The 15266-nt window shown below is 58.8% G+C and overlaps 1 protein-coding gene across 1 annotated transcript; it reads right to left on the bottom strand.

Annotated features, from left to right (window-relative positions):
- Positions 1-234: 234 nt before the first annotated feature.
- B3GNT3 (UDP-GlcNAc:betaGal beta-1,3-N-acetylglucosaminyltransferase 3) lies at positions 235-13672 on the bottom strand. Its single transcript, XM_004616858.2, has 3 exons — positions 13576-13672; positions 2229-2842; positions 235-1893 (listed from the first exon to the last, which is right to left on the bottom strand). Exons 2-3 carry the CDS (start codon positions 2808-2810, stop codon positions 1342-1344), a joined length of 1134 nt encoding a protein of 377 aa, XP_004616915.1. The 5' UTR covers positions 2811-2842; positions 13576-13672; the 3' UTR covers positions 235-1341.
- Positions 13673-15266: the final 1594 nt, after the last annotated feature.

The raw sequence follows: 15266 nt of genomic DNA, 5'->3' as shown, positions 1-15266 counted from the left end.
GCTCTACCCCTTGGCGCTCCCTTTCCTGGAGGCTCCACCCCATTGGCGATACCCACACAGGGCCCAGTCTCCCGGGGCTGAGCTGGGGCACATGGGGCAGGACCAGCCCCGCCCCACACACACACATTGTCTTGGGGGATTCCTAGAAATGAGACTTTGTACTGGGCGGAATTAAGCCCTTTAGGAATTTACAGTTGTATTTCCAGGTGCTGAGGCCCCTCTGCACCCTAGGTTTAAATTCTACATACACACCTTCCAGCAGGCTACAAGACGGGGCGGGGGGCGGCACCGGCCGACACAGAACCCTCTAATCTGAAAGTCACACAAATGAACAAATGAGGGCTGATCTTGGGTGCTGAGAGTTAGAGGTGCTCCAGAACCTGAACCCCACTTCTCTGGCCAGAATGGGGGAGGGGTGTCACTCCTGTGTTCTGGGGTGAGTCCCACTGTCCCAGCGCCAGGCAGCACACGGGGCCCCAGGCTTGATCTCAGCACTGCACAACCCCCCGAGGACCTGGAGTGCCACACGCCCAGGATGGGGCTGGCTGCTGGCAGGTGATAGGGGTGGGGGACCCGCCCAGCATGGGGATGGTTCAATGTGCCCAGCATTGCATGGGGAGACCCCGGTTCAAGGACCGTGGGTTTCCCCCTGAGTACCACTGGGAGTGATCCCCAAGTTCAGAGCAGCTAAGCAGCCCTGAGGGTGGCCAGGTGGGATCCTCAAAAACACAAAAAATATTTGGCAACAGCAGATGGTGGCCCAGTAGCTCATGAAAGATCGATGTTGGTGCGAGATGGGAATGGGCCCCAAGAATCTGTCAGACAAAGCACCACAGGGTCACTCGTGTGGGACCCTGAATTTGTGGGGGGCCAGTGTGACAGCAGCTAGGCCCTGAGCACTGGCCCACCTGGCATGAGGCTCAGGGGTGCATGCCGGTGCCCCAAGTAAATGAAACCTGCTCTCTGGAGCTGAAGAGACAGCACGGGCCACACTGCTCAGGGTCCCCTAAGCCTTACCAGGGGTGAGCACAGAGCCAGGAGTAAGAGTTCAGCCCTGAGCACCCCCAGGTGTGGCCCTCAACCCCCCAAAAAAAAACCCAAGAAGAAAATAAGCAGAAAAACCTCCCCAGTAAAGTGCTCCTGCCCAGAGTGGTGCTGTCAGGGCAAGCACCAGGGCCCATCCACCCGAGATTACTGTGGACACAGCACGAGGTGGGTTTTGAAGGATGTGTAGGAGTTCTCTGGCTGGCCCCATGCATCCTCCAACTCTCCCCAGCACCAGTGCCCAGTCCACACAGGACAGGATCTCAGCTCCTCTGGGTCGGAGGGCGCCGCGGCCCCTCAGTCAATCCGCACCTTCTTGCCGCAGTCCGGGAGTGGCCGGTGCAGCGCCTCCCACATGAGCAGCATCTCGTAGGGCAGGAAGCGGTGCACCAGCAGCAGGTGGCGGTAGAAGCAGGGGTCGAAGGAGGAGCGGCTGCGGGTGGGCGAATGCACGCCGACTGTGCGGATGCCCGAATGTGAGGTGGGCAGCAGCCCCTCGTGCTGCAGGCACATGCCCAGGAAGACATCGTCGATGGGGAAGAGCTGCAGGGCGCCCGCGCCGCGGAGCAGGGCATCGGCCGTGAAGCGTGAGAGTAGGAAGCCACCACCGCCACAGTAGGGCGGGTACTGCTCATTGGCCGTCACCTCCCGTGGCACGTAGTACTTGCTCCAGGGCACCCGGATGGGGCCCACGTTCTGGATGAGTTGCCCCGTGAATAGGTGGCGGTCGGGGTCGTGGCCTTGCAGGAACGCCACCATGTTGTCCGTGTGAGCGAAGACGTCGTCGTCCCCATTGAACTGAAAGCTGGCCAGGGGGCACTGTGTGCTCTGCCACTCCAGGAAGAGGACCTGAGGGGGGAAGGGGGCGTGAGGGGTCGCTGTCCTCAACAACCCACCGTCACTGGCACGGGCTGGCTTTGAGGCCTGGAGAGGGGCACGGGGTGGGCAGGGGGTGGCCAGCACCCCTGGGTCCCTCCTGACACGGCAGGTTGTGGCGCATGTACATCATGAGAGGAGCCGCTGGGGAAGGCGGTGCTGGGGGACACACGGCCCCCATCACAGCCCTAGGAACGGGGGACCCAGCATCGCTTCTGTCCCCACCGAGGAAATGGGACCTCATAAGGGCACAGGAGGGGGAAGCGCCCCTGCCCCCCCCCCGCTCCCCCAGCTGTCCCAGCCCCCACCTGCTTGAGCGTCAGGTTGAAGAAAGTGTCGTGAAAGTCCCACTGCAGGATGTCGCCGTGGGTGCGCGCTTCCAGGGCCAGCAGCTGGTCCACCTTGCGGGCCTCGTGCGGGTCTCGCTCGGTGCCCAGCAGGAAGAGGCGGCGCAGGGTGGCCCCCCGCACCGAGCGCTCGCGCCCCCACGTGCGCCGCACCGCCTCCCGCCGCTCATAGTTGGCAGGCGATGACTTGATGGCCAGGAGCAGGAACGGGGCCGGCTGGCACTTGGCGGGCGCGGGCGCTTGCAGCAGGGGGAAGGCGCGGCAGTGGCGGTGCAGCAGGAAGTCCTGCACCTGCGCTGGCAGCTTCGTGAAGTTAGGCAGCGCTGCCATCGACATGTTGGCATGGCAGGGCGGGGGCGGGGACCCCCACGACGGGGCCGGCCCCACCTCGGGCAGCCATAGGTCCACATCCTCACGCGACATCTCCCCTCCCGTCACACAGGTCAAGGGCTCCTGGTGCAGGCAATAGAGCAGCAGGAGGGTGACGGTCACCAGGGCCACCGCCAGGATCACCTCGGTCCGCTGCAGCCTTGGATAATGCATCCTGCTGGCCTCCAGATGGCCCTGGGATACTCCTGCAAAGAACAGCTGGCACTGAGAGTCCAAAAAAATCAGACGGCCACTCCCGGAGCACCCCCAGGAGTGCGCACTGAGCACCCCACCCAACCCCAGCAATAACATTCCTGGATCCAGAGAAATATGATGGGATTAAGGTGTTTGCCTTGTACACAGCTGACCAGGGTTCGGTTCTCTGTACCACATGGGGCCCCCAGAGCCCCCCACGAGTGATTCCTGAGCACGGTCACAAACCAGCTCTGAGCACTGCCAGGTGTGGCCCCAAACCCAGAAAGCAAAAGGCACAGTGGGGTCCGAGGTGGCGCTGGAGGGAGCTGGTGGCCACTTGGGTCCTATCCTGCCTCCTCCTCCAGCCCCCGTCGGCTACCTGAGTCACTGCCAGACACGGGGTCCCCACAGACCCCTCAGAGCTCCGCGGGTACCACGCCCCAGGGACCTTTCTTGGAAGCTCCCTTTCCCCCTTTAGACAGTCTCCAATGGCCCATTCTCAGGGCGGTGTCCCTCCCGCAGGCCACCACGGAGGGTGCCTGTGGCTCACTCTGCCTCCCCAGCCCTGGGCCTGGAGATCTCCCTGCAGACACACAGCAGGGTGGGAGCGTTCCAGTAAGTGACAGAAAAGAAAACCCAGGATGTTCCTCAGCAAACTGTTCCTGTTGGCTTTGGGGCCACGCCCGACGATGCTCAGGGCTGGTCCTGCTCAGGGATCACTCTGGTGGGGCTGGGAACCCCGTGGCGCCCGGGACTGAGCCCAGGTTGGCTGCATGCAAGGCAAATAACCTCCCCGCCGTGCCATCACTCCAGCCCCTCTTGCAAACTCTTGTTCACCCTTCAGAACCCCAGACCCTGTGCCATCCCCACCTGGACATTTTCCCCCTTCCTTTGGTTTGACCTGCAACGAGGTGCCCTCCAGCCCCCTGAGTCTCAGCTCTGAGCCACCTCAACCTCAGGCAGTGGAAGGTGCCTCAGCATCTGGCCCTGGGCCATGCCAGTGACCTGGGGTACTCACTGCCAGCTGCCTTGGCTGTCCTGCTAGCAAGGGGTGTCTGGAGCTCCCCTGCAGAATCAAGGCCGCCTGTGGGTTCAGGGAGGCCCCCCCGTGCAGCACAGCTCTGTCCGGAACCAGGAAGAGTGAAGCTTCCTGTTTGTCAAAGACCCGCCCCCACGCTGTTTCCCTGGCTTCCGCCTGCCCATCACTATGCAGCACCCTGCCCCCTGCCCCCTGAGTCTAATGACACTGGCTGGTTCTGCTGTGTGGCCTTGGGGGAGAAGCTCGGCCTTTCTGTGCTGTGACTGACCCTGGGGACTATGACCCCCACAGGGCTCTTTCTGCTGGCTCTCCACGGCCCAGTGCTCCAAGGGACCACCCCACCCAGGTGGAAAGTCTCTGCGGGGGCCAAGGAGCAGGGCCACACTCAGGGGTTGGGCCAGTCCTGCCTCTCTGTTCGGGACTCACCCCGAGAACACTGTTGGGGACAGTGTGTGGTGCCTGGGACTTGAACCAGGCTCGCTGGGATGCGGAGTGAATCCCTGGCTCTGGCACCATCTCTCCAGCCAAAGCTAACTGCATTGTTCTTTTGGGGGCCACACTGGCTGTTGCTCATGGCTGACTCCTGGCTCAGTGCTCAGGGATCACTCCTGGTGGGGTTTAGGGGACCCTCCATGGGTGCTGAGGATCGAACCTGGGTCAATTGTGTGCTGGGCTGGAAGCTTCCCCGCTGCTGTCTCCCTCCCGGCCCTAATTTTGTTTTGGAAGGGGCCGCAGCAGGTGGTGTGGGGGATCCAACCCAGGGCCTGGCACACTGCAGGCAAGAGCTTTCCCCTGAGCGCCCTCCACTGTGCCCTCACCATCCAGACTCGGTCAGGTGGGAGCCAGCAGGCAGGAAGGCATCTGCCCTTCACGCCACGGCTCCCCACTCAGCACAGACGGACCCCTGAGCACTGTGAGGAGTGACCCCGAGCTGTGAGCTAGGCTCTGAGTGCCGCCAGCGTGGCCCCAAACCAAACACCCTCCAAAATGAACAGGAACCCGGGGCAGGGCACGCGGCGGGCGCGCAGAGCCACTCACAATCCTCACTCCTCCTTCCAGCCAATATTTGCTCTTCGATGCGGCACCCCAGGGAGGCCCTTGGGGCAGAGGGTGAAAGGGGACATGTCACCTCGACCAAGGGTGGCCCTGTCACTCGGAGCCTGCCCGGAACCCGTGCCTGGAAAGCAGAAGGTGCCGGCAATGACTTGGTGAGACGGGCACGCGGGGTCGGAGGCAGGTTGGAGGGTGACCGCGGAGTTGGAGGGGTAGCAGGGGTGGAATCATTGCAAAGGCCCCAGGGCAGCCCCGGAGAACCCAAAGCAGAGGTCTGGGAGGGAAACGTTATCTTGGGGTGCGGCTGTGAACTCTTGTGTTGGACCCCAGACCGCAAGACCAGCAGGGAGTCCGATTCTCATGGGCATGGCCCATCCGATGTTGGAATATAGCTCTAAACATTTTAGGTTCCACATTGGTTTGTCTTTGTCCCAGGCCCAGAGAGTGTGAGTAACATTCATTAGCAACACCCACCACAGCACCCCCTGGCACTCCCACTTCTCAGTGCATCTGTAGCCTCTTTGTGCTCTGCTTCCTCAACCCATCAATCACCTGTATCCCCTAGTTTGACTCTGTCAACTTGTAAGGTCACGTCCATGGAAGGACACTGCATTTGCACTTGTAAGTGAAATATTGCTTCTCTTCTTATTTCCTTTGTATAGCTGCTTCTGAACAATGACATTTTTTATATAGACACAAGGAAGACAGTTAATGCTATGCTTTTATAACTCTTTTATAACTTGGGAGTTAATTGACTCTGAATAATATTCACTCCAAGGCATCTGTTCTCTAGACTTAAGCCTCAGTTGCCCTTACTTCCTAGATCCCCAAAAGCAGGGTCCCGATGAGGAACTGGATGGACCCAGGGCAAGCTGTGAGCCACCCTGGCATTGAAATGGGCCAGGCCAAGTGCCATAATACTTAACTATAAGTTAAGAGCATGGTCATGGACAAATTCTGTCATGATCCAAAGAGTAACAACTGGATTAGGGCCTTGCCAGAGTTAGGAAAGACTAATCTGGCCTGAGCACTGTAGTCTGAGATCTATAGCAAGATGTCTCCAGGAGAGCCACCCTACAAGCTGAAGGAGCAGAGTTAAGGTGAGTGTTTAAATGGCTGTTGGACTAAGGAAAGGAGAGGTGCAGCCATAGATGGTAGTATTTAGCCTTTAGGCGGGTCATCTTGCTGGGTGAGAATCTGTCCTTGGAGAAGCTTCCCCTGAGGGAAGTACCACACCTATGTGTAACTGTTACCCGCTGCCCCCCCCCCCCCCCCCCGCACTATTGGGGATATAATTAAGGCTGTATGAATGGGTGAGGGGAGGAGAAAAAGGATTGGGGGAAGGAGAGTCAGAAGAGAATGGAGATGACATTGGAATAAACTGCAATTGATACCAACCAGCCTGGCCCTCATTTCCTCCTTCCTCTGCCATTGGCAGTCCCAGGTGGGGGAAGTGGCATGAGACCACCGAGACCACTGAACACAGGTGGGGGTGGGAGAGAGAGGGAGAGAGAGAGAGAGAGAGAGAGAGAGAGAGAGAGAGAGAGAGAGAGAGAGAGAGAGAGAGAGAGAGAGGAGAGAGAGAGAGCGAGAGAGCAGTGAGAGTGTTGTAGGCAAGCAGATAGGGAAAGGCCCTTGGCAATGAGACTTAGATTAACAAAGTCTCTAGGAAGGAGAATCCTGAGACTGACTCACCCTGTGGATACAGAAAACAGACCTGATAAGACCTTCAGCCGACCCTGAGGAGGTTGGACCCCTCCCCATGAAGTTCCTGGAATTCCCTGGACTTCTCTCTTAATTTGATTAAAATGTGATCCAGCCCAAAGAAGACCATCACCACTCCTCCCAACCTCCCTGGTAACCTCCTTAGCAAGGACTTTTATCTGGGAAGAAGCCCCACATGGGGGCAGGTTGAAGAAACCCTATAAAAGACACTTTGAACAAAGGAAGCGCGCGCATATGCTGCCTGAGCCCATGTGCTGCTTGTGCCCACATGGCCGAGCACATGCGGTGCCCGCATCTCTCCCCTTGAGATGTGTACTTTCATGTTTTCGTGTCCAGTGCTAGGATGTGTGTAGGAGTGTGTAGAACCCTTGGAGAAGCCCACGTTCTTTCTTGAGCGATTATTCTTACTATTCTCTCTCCCACTTATCCCTTCCTCCTTCCCTCGGAAACCTCTAAATAAAATCTATTTACTTCACTGCTTGTCTACTCCTGAAATTCTTTTCCGCAAGTGAGACAAGAACCCAGTAACTCTGGGTCCCGGGTGGTAGAGGCGGTTGGGGAGAAAGTGACCGTCTTTCTCCTCCCCGCTTCATGTAAGTCACCCGCGGGGCCCACCGACATCAAGAGCGAGAGGACAGAGAGAAGGGGAGAAAGAGAGAGAGAGAGAGAGAGAGAGAGAGACAGAGACAGAGACAGAGACAGAGAGACAGAGAGAGAGCGGAGGGCTTGGTATTCTTTGTTTGAATACACAGCCCGACAAACACAGCTGCCTTCCTAGGTTCTCGGGGAGAACTCAGCAGTCTGTCCCCGCCTGGCAAGCCCGATGCCTCTCAGGCTCGGTCCCCAGCCCAGCCCTGGGGAACCCCCCAACTCCAGCCAACACTGTAGTTACTAGTGTGACCCCTTCCCCAAATGAGTAGGCGGTGCTTGCAGGGAAGACAGAGGTGGGTGCTGCAGAGGGGACCCCCGCCCCTCCCACACACACCCATCTGGCCCTGGCCCTGTTGTTCACACTGCCAAGATTCAGAAAGACTGCTCTGTTAGGGGGCTGGAGAGATAGCACAGCGGGTAGGGCGTTTGCCTTGCACGCGGCCGACCCGGGTTCAAATCCCAGCATCCCATATGGTCCCCTGAGCACGGCCAGGGGTAATTCCTGAGTGCAGAGCCAGGAGTAACCCCTGTGCATCGCCAGGTGTGACCCAAAAAGCAAAAAAAAAAAAAAAAAAAAAAAAAAAAAAAAAAAAAAAGACTGCTCTGTTAAACCAACAAGAAAGCAGAACTGCGACTCCTAGAGAAGCACAAATTACAACAAGGGTGGAGTGAAATGCCTCTCCCAGCCCAGAAACTTCTGGCAGCTGGGATAGAGAACTCAGCTATCACTTGACAGGTGATTTATCTTCGGGCTGGGTGGCACTGCCAGGGGCTGGGTAGAGACTTGGCCTGCGGGAGGTCCAGCTCCGTGGCAGTGCACTGTCCCCTGCAAGAGACCCGAGCGCCAAGGAGGCCCTGGACGCTCAGCCCTGAGCATGCCACAGGCTCCAAACACACGCCGGGAAAGAAAGTGCCGGAATGGTGAAGAAGGGGCTCCGGGTGCAGGGCAGCCTCAGGATGCCTGTGCAGGGTGGAGGCGAGGCACAAGAAAGGTGCATCGGTGGGGGGCTGTACCTGGCCCAGCTTCGCACAGAGCCCTGTGGCTGCAGGCTGTGCGTGCGGACGACCTAAAGCAAAGAGTCATGACAAAAATGGTCAAGGAAAATACGCCGGCCACCCAGACTCATGCAGGCGCAGCCCCACAGCGAGGGGTCTGGGTACCACCCCGGGACCCCTGGAAGGGCCAGTACAAAGAGATTAATAAAACAACCAGAGGTGGGGGCTGGAGCGATAGCACAGTGAACAGGGTGTTTGCCTTGCACGCGGTCGACCCAGGTTCGATTCCCAGCATCCCATGTGGTCCCCCGAGCACCGCCAGGAGTGGTTCCTGAGTGCAGAGCCAGGAGTAACCCCTGTGCATCGCCAGGTGTGACTCAAAAAGAAAAAAAAAAAAACAAAAACAAACAAACAAAAAAACAAAACAACCAGAGATCTGGGGCGCCGGCCATGCACGTGGCCCATCCAGCTTGATCCCCAGTGCCCTATAGGGTCCCCCGAGCCCCGCCAGGAGTGAGGCCTGAGCGCAGAGCCAAGAGTCAACCCTGAGTATCGGCAGGTATGGTCCAAGCCTCCTCCAAATAGACTACTCAGATTAAATTAATATAAAGATAAAAGTGGGGGGCCAGAGCAATAGTCCAGAAGGGAGGGCATTTGCCTTGCATGTGCCAACCCAGGTTTGATCCCTGGCATCCCATAGGGTCTCCCGAGCACCATCAGGAGTAATTCCTGAGTGCAGAGCCAGGAGTAACCCCTGAGCATCGCCATGTGTGACCAAATTAAAAAAAAAGAAAAAGAAAAAAAAGAAAAGAATGCAAAAAAAGAAAGATTAAAAAGAAAAGAATGCAAAAAAAGAAAGATATAACTCAAACCTCTTGGTCTGCTGTTTCTCTCTGCTGTGGGTGTGGACCCTGGGGCCCTGGCCCCAGCTGGCCCGAGCAGCTCTCTGCCCCTAAGCCTGGCCCAGACCCCCGGTGCTCAGACCCCCGATGCTTGGGTAATTTGTGAGCATGTGCTTTTGTTTCTTGTGGGAGGCCACACCTGGCAGTGCTCAGGGCTGACTCCTGGCTCTGTGCTCAGGGATCCTTCCTAATGGGGCTCAGGGGACCCATTACCAGGGATCAAACACGGGTTGGCCACATGCAAGGCCAGTGTCCACCTTGCTGTCCAGTCATTCCAGCTCAGGCCAGGACTGAGAGGGCAGTGAGACCGACAGGACATCGGGACAGCAGGCCCCGTGCTCTGTGCGGTGGCGCTGGGGTGGCCTAGGCCGGCACCCTGGGGGGTGTTGTCCTACAACCAACCTTCCAGACATCTCAGAGCCTTGCCCGGCTCCAGTGCTCTGGGGACACACTGACGTCAACCATGGACGGTTCCGGGGTCTCTCCCCTCCCTGCCATCTGCTCGCCCACGTCAGCAGCATATGGGCAGGACTGGGCAGGACCAGGAAGCAGGATTTTTTCACCGCAATTGGCCCAGTTTCCCTGATCACCAGACCGGGCTCCCACTGGGTGTGGCCGGAGCCCTGACAGCTAGAATGTGGCCCTGCAGCCTGCTGACCTGGGGACACACTGGCCGCCCTGCCACCTCCACCCCACAGTGCCAACCATGCCGCATTCTGGTACCCCCAAAACGTGACTGCAAGCCCACTGAGAGGAAGGGGGAGCCGCTCTGGGCACAGGGAGTGCAGGACCGGAGGACGGGGAGGCCTTAGACAGGGTCCACGGGAACGGGAAGTGAAGTTTGCAGCAGGGAAGGCTGGGGCTCCCGAGGCAATGCCTTCTCTTTCCTTTTCTTTTTTTTAGATTCTGGGCCACACCCAGAGGTGCTCAGGTGCTCAGGGATGACTCCTGGTTCTGTGCTCAGGACTCACTCCCTGCTCTGTTCTAGGACTGACTCCTAGCTTTGTGCTCGGGGATCACTCCAGCTCTGTGCTCAGGGCTGTGCTCGGGTCTCACCTCCAGCTCAGAGCTTGGGGGTTCATCCCCACTCTGTGCTCAGGGCTGACTCTGACTGTGCTTGGGGCTCATTCCTGGCTCTGTGCTCAGGGTTGACTCCTAGTTCTGTGCTCAGGGATCACTCCCAGCTCTGTGCTCAGGGCTCACCCTGGCTCTGTACTTAGGGATCATTCATTGTGCTCAAGGTTCACTACTGGGGGACCTGGGGCACCATGAAGGATGCCGGGAATCGAACCCAGGCTGGCTGGCAGCTTCCCTGCTATGCTCCAGCTCCAGCCAGTGGGTTCTTAACCAGGCCCCCTGCAGAGGGGAGGCGCTGCCATGCTTTGGCCGCACAGAAAGGGGCAGTTTGCCACACTTGCAGCTCAGGGACACACAGCTCCACCTGCTGGCACTAGGGGCCACACAGCCAAGGCTGACCACACCTGGGGCATCCAGATTGGTGGGGAAGGGGGATGGTGGAACCAGGGGGCAAGGTACCCCCTCTCTGCCATGCCTGCCCCCTCTCCGCCCAGCAGGTACCAAATGACAGGTGACTCCCCTGGCTTGGGTCTGCGTCAAGCACCTGGGGGCTGGTGGGAGGGGAACAGAATCCTTCTGCGCCACTAGGGAAGGTTTATGGCAGCGTCGATAATGCGGAAATATCAGCCTCCCAAGTTAACACTACCTCCTGAAAATGGGCAATGAGCAGTGAGCAGGTCAGCCTGCGTGCCTGGCCTGCAGATACCTGCATCCTGGGACTCATGAGTCAGTGCATCTCTGAGGCAGTTCCAGCTTCTATGCCAAAGGGCACCAAGGAACTGCACTGACCAACTGGGTCCTGCAGCCTCAGCCTTCCTTCAGGGCTGGGGCCCAAAGTTCAGAATTGCTTTTGTAAATAGAAAGAAAAAAAGAGAAAGCCAGAGTTCCAATAACCCCTTACAAAGCCTCCTGAGGAGTGGCTCTGGGTGGGAGCGGATATTTCGCAAACACACTCCAGATTTGCTGACGAAGAGCAGGGCTGTGGCTGGAGTGACAGCACAGCAGGTAGGGCATTTGCCTTGCACGCGGCCGACCTGGGTTCAAATCCCAGCATCCCATAATGGTCCCCTGAGCACCGCCAGGGGTGATTTCTAAGTGCATGAGCCAGGAGTGACCCCTGTGCATTGCTACGTGTGATACAAAAAAAAAAAAAAAAAAAAGAGCAGGGCTGCAGTGTGGAGACAATTCCCCTTTTAAGGGGGCTCGGGGGCCACTCTGGCAAGCTCAGGGGTCACCTGTGCCGCTGAGGAACGGACCTGGTGGTAAGCCTGCAAGGCAAGTGCCCTACGTGGTTTACTATTGCTCTAGCCTTTGGTTTGATTTGGTTTTATGGGTCACCCCCAGCGGTGCTCAGGGCTGGCTCTTGGTTCTATACTCAGGCATCACTCCTGGTGAGCTTGGGGGACTGCATGGGGTGCTGCGGATCGAACGAGGGTCGGCAGCGTGCTAGGCAAGTGCCCACCCCGCAGTGGTAGGGCTCCGGCCCCAGACACTCGCCCTCACATGAGTTCTGGTTTGTGTTCTCCCCTGAATTCTAAACCAAGCTGAGCTGCTCCACGGGACCCAGAGTTGTGAGGAGGGGAGCCCTCCCTCACCTTTCCCTGTCCCAGTTCACCTTCAAGAGCATCTCAGGGGGGAACCGAGCTAGGGAAAGTGGCCACAGGGTCAGCTCTGCAGTGGGAACTCAGGGAACTTCTCTTAGCTCCCATCTCAGTGCTCAGCACCTCATTTGGTGGGGGGGACAAGATCAAATTCCTGGCTGGACCTTTATGACCCAGATAAATAAGACAAACATCAGCAGAACCAGCCTCAGGACTGGTGGGGAAATTGAGGCACAAGGCTGGCAAGGGGAAAGCTCACCCCTACTTTGAGCTGCCTCTGGTTATTCTGGTGGCCAGCTAGGGGTTGGCAGCCTCTGAGGAGGCGGGAGTCCAGAGGCCATTCTCCCAGCTCCAGGGCAGGGCTGTGGAAGGTCACGTCTGACCTGGGCCTTTCTGGTCAAGGGGTTTGCAGTGAAGTGGCCATTAGCAGTTCCTCCCTTCTTCCTGGAGATGGTACCCAGCCAAGCCTGCTCGTTTGGATTCCCGAGGTGGGGGCAGGATCCCACTTGGCAGCTGTGGCTGCCTGGGGGTGGCTGGGCCGGTGTACCACCTAGTCCTCCAGGACCACACCTGTCCCTGCTCATTTCCTTCACGGCTGTACCCACTGCCTTGGACATTACAGGTCCCGTGAGGGGTGCAGTGACCCCAGCTGATCTGGACCAGGGACACCTTAGCTTCCACCCAGAAAAGTGGAGCCCCAGAAAAGACCTGGGAGAGGGGTAGGGGGAGGGCTCAAAGGTTTGAGCCCAAGTTTGGGGGCCACATGTTTGACCCCGGTGAGCCGGGAACCACTCCAGGGTGCAGCTGCAGGGGGTGGGGGTGGGAGGTCCCAACCAAACATTGGGGCCTGGGAGTGGCAGTACAGCAGGGAAGGTGCTGGCCTTGCATGCAGCCGACCTGGGTTCAATGCCCGCATCCCACTGGGTCTCCGAGCATGGCCAGGAGTAATTCCTGAGAGCAGAGCCAGGACTAATCCCTGAGCATCGCTTGTTAGGGCCCCCCCAAACAACATACAAACCAGAAACTAAAGCAAAAACTCAGACCTGGACCGCGACCTTCTGTGGGGTCCAGGGGGCGGGACACTTTCAGACTTACCCAAACTCCTTCCCCAGCCCTGGGGACCAGCCAGGAAAGCTGCCTGAAGGTCCTGACGCAATGCTGGAGGTCCCTCCCTCCCACCCCCAAGTTCCCCATCCTTGTGTCCCGTCCTAAAATGGGGTCACACCCGTGTCCGGAAACCAGGAACTGGAACAGAGGTGCCGCAGGGGGAAAACAAGGCGGTGAGGTGGGGGAGGGGCCTTGCCAGCGATCCCTGAGCACAGAGTCAGCCCTGAGCACCGTCAGGTGTGGCCCCCAAACCAGAAAAAGAGACCAGGAGCATTCTGCCCCCAACCTCCAGCCCCAGGCACGAAGGGGCAAGAGGGTGCGCCAGGCAGAATAGGGGGCTTTGGGGAGAAACTGAGAAACAAGGGGGCCGCGCGCCTCGATGCAGCCTAAACGCTGCGAACCTAACCCAATCTCTCCTAGCGCCCGGGCGGGAAGGACTAACGCGGGTGGCGCTCTGTCCGCGGGTCAGGGGCCTTCCGCGCGCACCCCTGGACTGGGCAGCGAGAGTGCCCGAGCTGCGTGCGCCCGGGATATGGCCCGGGTATCCGCTAGGACCCCAAGTCTCCCACCCCCGCGCGGGTGCCAGCACTCACCTCGACGGCACGTCGGGCTGTGGCGTTCAAAGCCCGAGGGGATAGAGCCGCACCTGCGGCCGTACCTGGGGCCGCACCTGGGACCGCACCTGCGCCAGCCCCTTCCGCACGGCCGCTAGGACCATAGGGCCCCGCCCCTAGAAAGGCCCCGCTCCTCAGGGCCCGCCCCCTTAGGCCCCGCCCCTCAGACACACCACGCCCACACCGGCTTCCCAAACACAGACCACGCTCACTCCTCACTCCCCCGCCCTTTCCCACCCTGCAGGCACAGGCTCCGCCCCTGTCCCGCTGCCCCGCCTAATTTTCAGGGCCCCGCCCACATTCCCGCTCCGCCCCGCCCCGACCCTCGGGTCCCTCCCAGATGTGCTGAGTTCGGGGGCTCCGGAGACCCAGTGTCCTGCCAGACCCAAAGGGCGGGTTCCGGCGCGCTGGCCACGAGGCCTGAGAGGCGGCCAGGGGCGACTCTGGCTTTGATGTCTGTGAATTTGTTTTGTTTTTTTTTTTTGCTTTTTGGGTCACACCCAGCGATGCTCAGGGGTTACTCCTGGCTCTGCACTCAGGAATTACTCCTGGCGGTGCTTGGGGGACCATATGGGATGCCGGGGATCGAACCCGGGTCGGCCGCGTGCAAGGCAAACGCCCTACCCGCTGTGCTATCGCTCCGGCCCCTGATGTCTGTGAATTTGTGATGAAGGAAGTTAACAAAGGACTAGGGGCTGAACTGCTGCCCCCAGCAAAGGCCCTGGACAGTGAGTGCTTTGGGCGGAGAGGGTTTGGGCCACACCAAGCAGTGTGATCTTGACCATGTATGCGGCCAAGAATGAAACTAGGGTCATCCTTGGGCCAGTGTTCCGTGGGCACGGCGCTGGCCTTGCACACGACATTGGTCCCTGGTACCCCATAGGATCCCCCAAACACCACCAGGGATCTGATGATGGTGATCCAGGAGTGAGGGCTGAGCACTGCTGGGTGTGACCCCCAAACAAAAACTAGGGGGTGCTCACCCAGAGAGGGTGGATGGCCTCCTGAGAGCAGCTGCAGGGCATCTCAGGTCCCCTTGGGTCTGAAAGGGTCACCCTCAGATGCAGGCTTCCTGCATCCTCCCTGACAGGCTGTCCACACAGGACCCAAGCAGGGACCTGAGATGAAATTGTATCCCACCCCCTCCCCAAAGCCCTCCTCTGCTTACTCCACTCTGGGGAAGCCCAGGGCCTTTCCTTCTCTCCTCTCATACTTCTCGAAATCAAATTCTTTCACTAAAAACGATTTGCTTCACTAAAAACAAAAATAAAAAAACAGGGACTGGAGCGATAGCACAGCGGATAGGGTGTTTGCCTTGCACGCGGCCGACCCGGATTCGATTCCCAGAAACCCATATGGTCCCCTGAGCACCGCCAGGGGTAATTCCTGAGTGCAGAGTCAGGAGTAACCACTGTGCATCGACTGGTGTGACCCAAAAAGGAAAAAAAAGAAAACCAAAACAGAATCAACCAACCGACCAAGCCTAAGTCTGGTTGCTGCGCAGGGAGGGCAGGGAGGCTGCAGGGTGGGGAGAGGGGCTGGGCTGCTGGTTGCAGCTGGGGAGGAAGAGCTGGGTCCTGCCTCTGTCCTTTCCCTGCAGCTGGTAGAGGTGAGGCTTTGGGGTTTGTAGCAGGGGGCTGGGGGGAGTGTTTCAAGCCCAGCCACTGGTC

The sequence above is a fragment of the Sorex araneus genome, chromosome 2, assembly GCF_027595985.1.
Source record: "Sorex araneus isolate mSorAra2 chromosome 2, mSorAra2.pri, whole genome shotgun sequence".
NCBI classification, from domain to species: domain Eukaryota; kingdom Metazoa; phylum Chordata; class Mammalia; order Eulipotyphla; family Soricidae; genus Sorex; species Sorex araneus.
Note: the sequence above shows the minus strand (reverse complement) of the source record. Positions and strands in the feature narration are given on the sequence as shown.

Excerpts from the sequence above, each read along its gene's own strand:
- B3GNT3 (XM_004616858.2), bottom strand. The coding sequence starts at position 2,810 with ATGCATTATCCAAGGCTGCAGCGGACCGAGGTGATCCTGGCGGTGGCC. Across the intron at positions 1,894-2,228 it reads TCAACCTGACGCTCAAGCAG|GTCCTCTTCCTGGAGTGGCA; the intron begins GTGGGGGCTGGG and ends TTCCCCCCTCAG.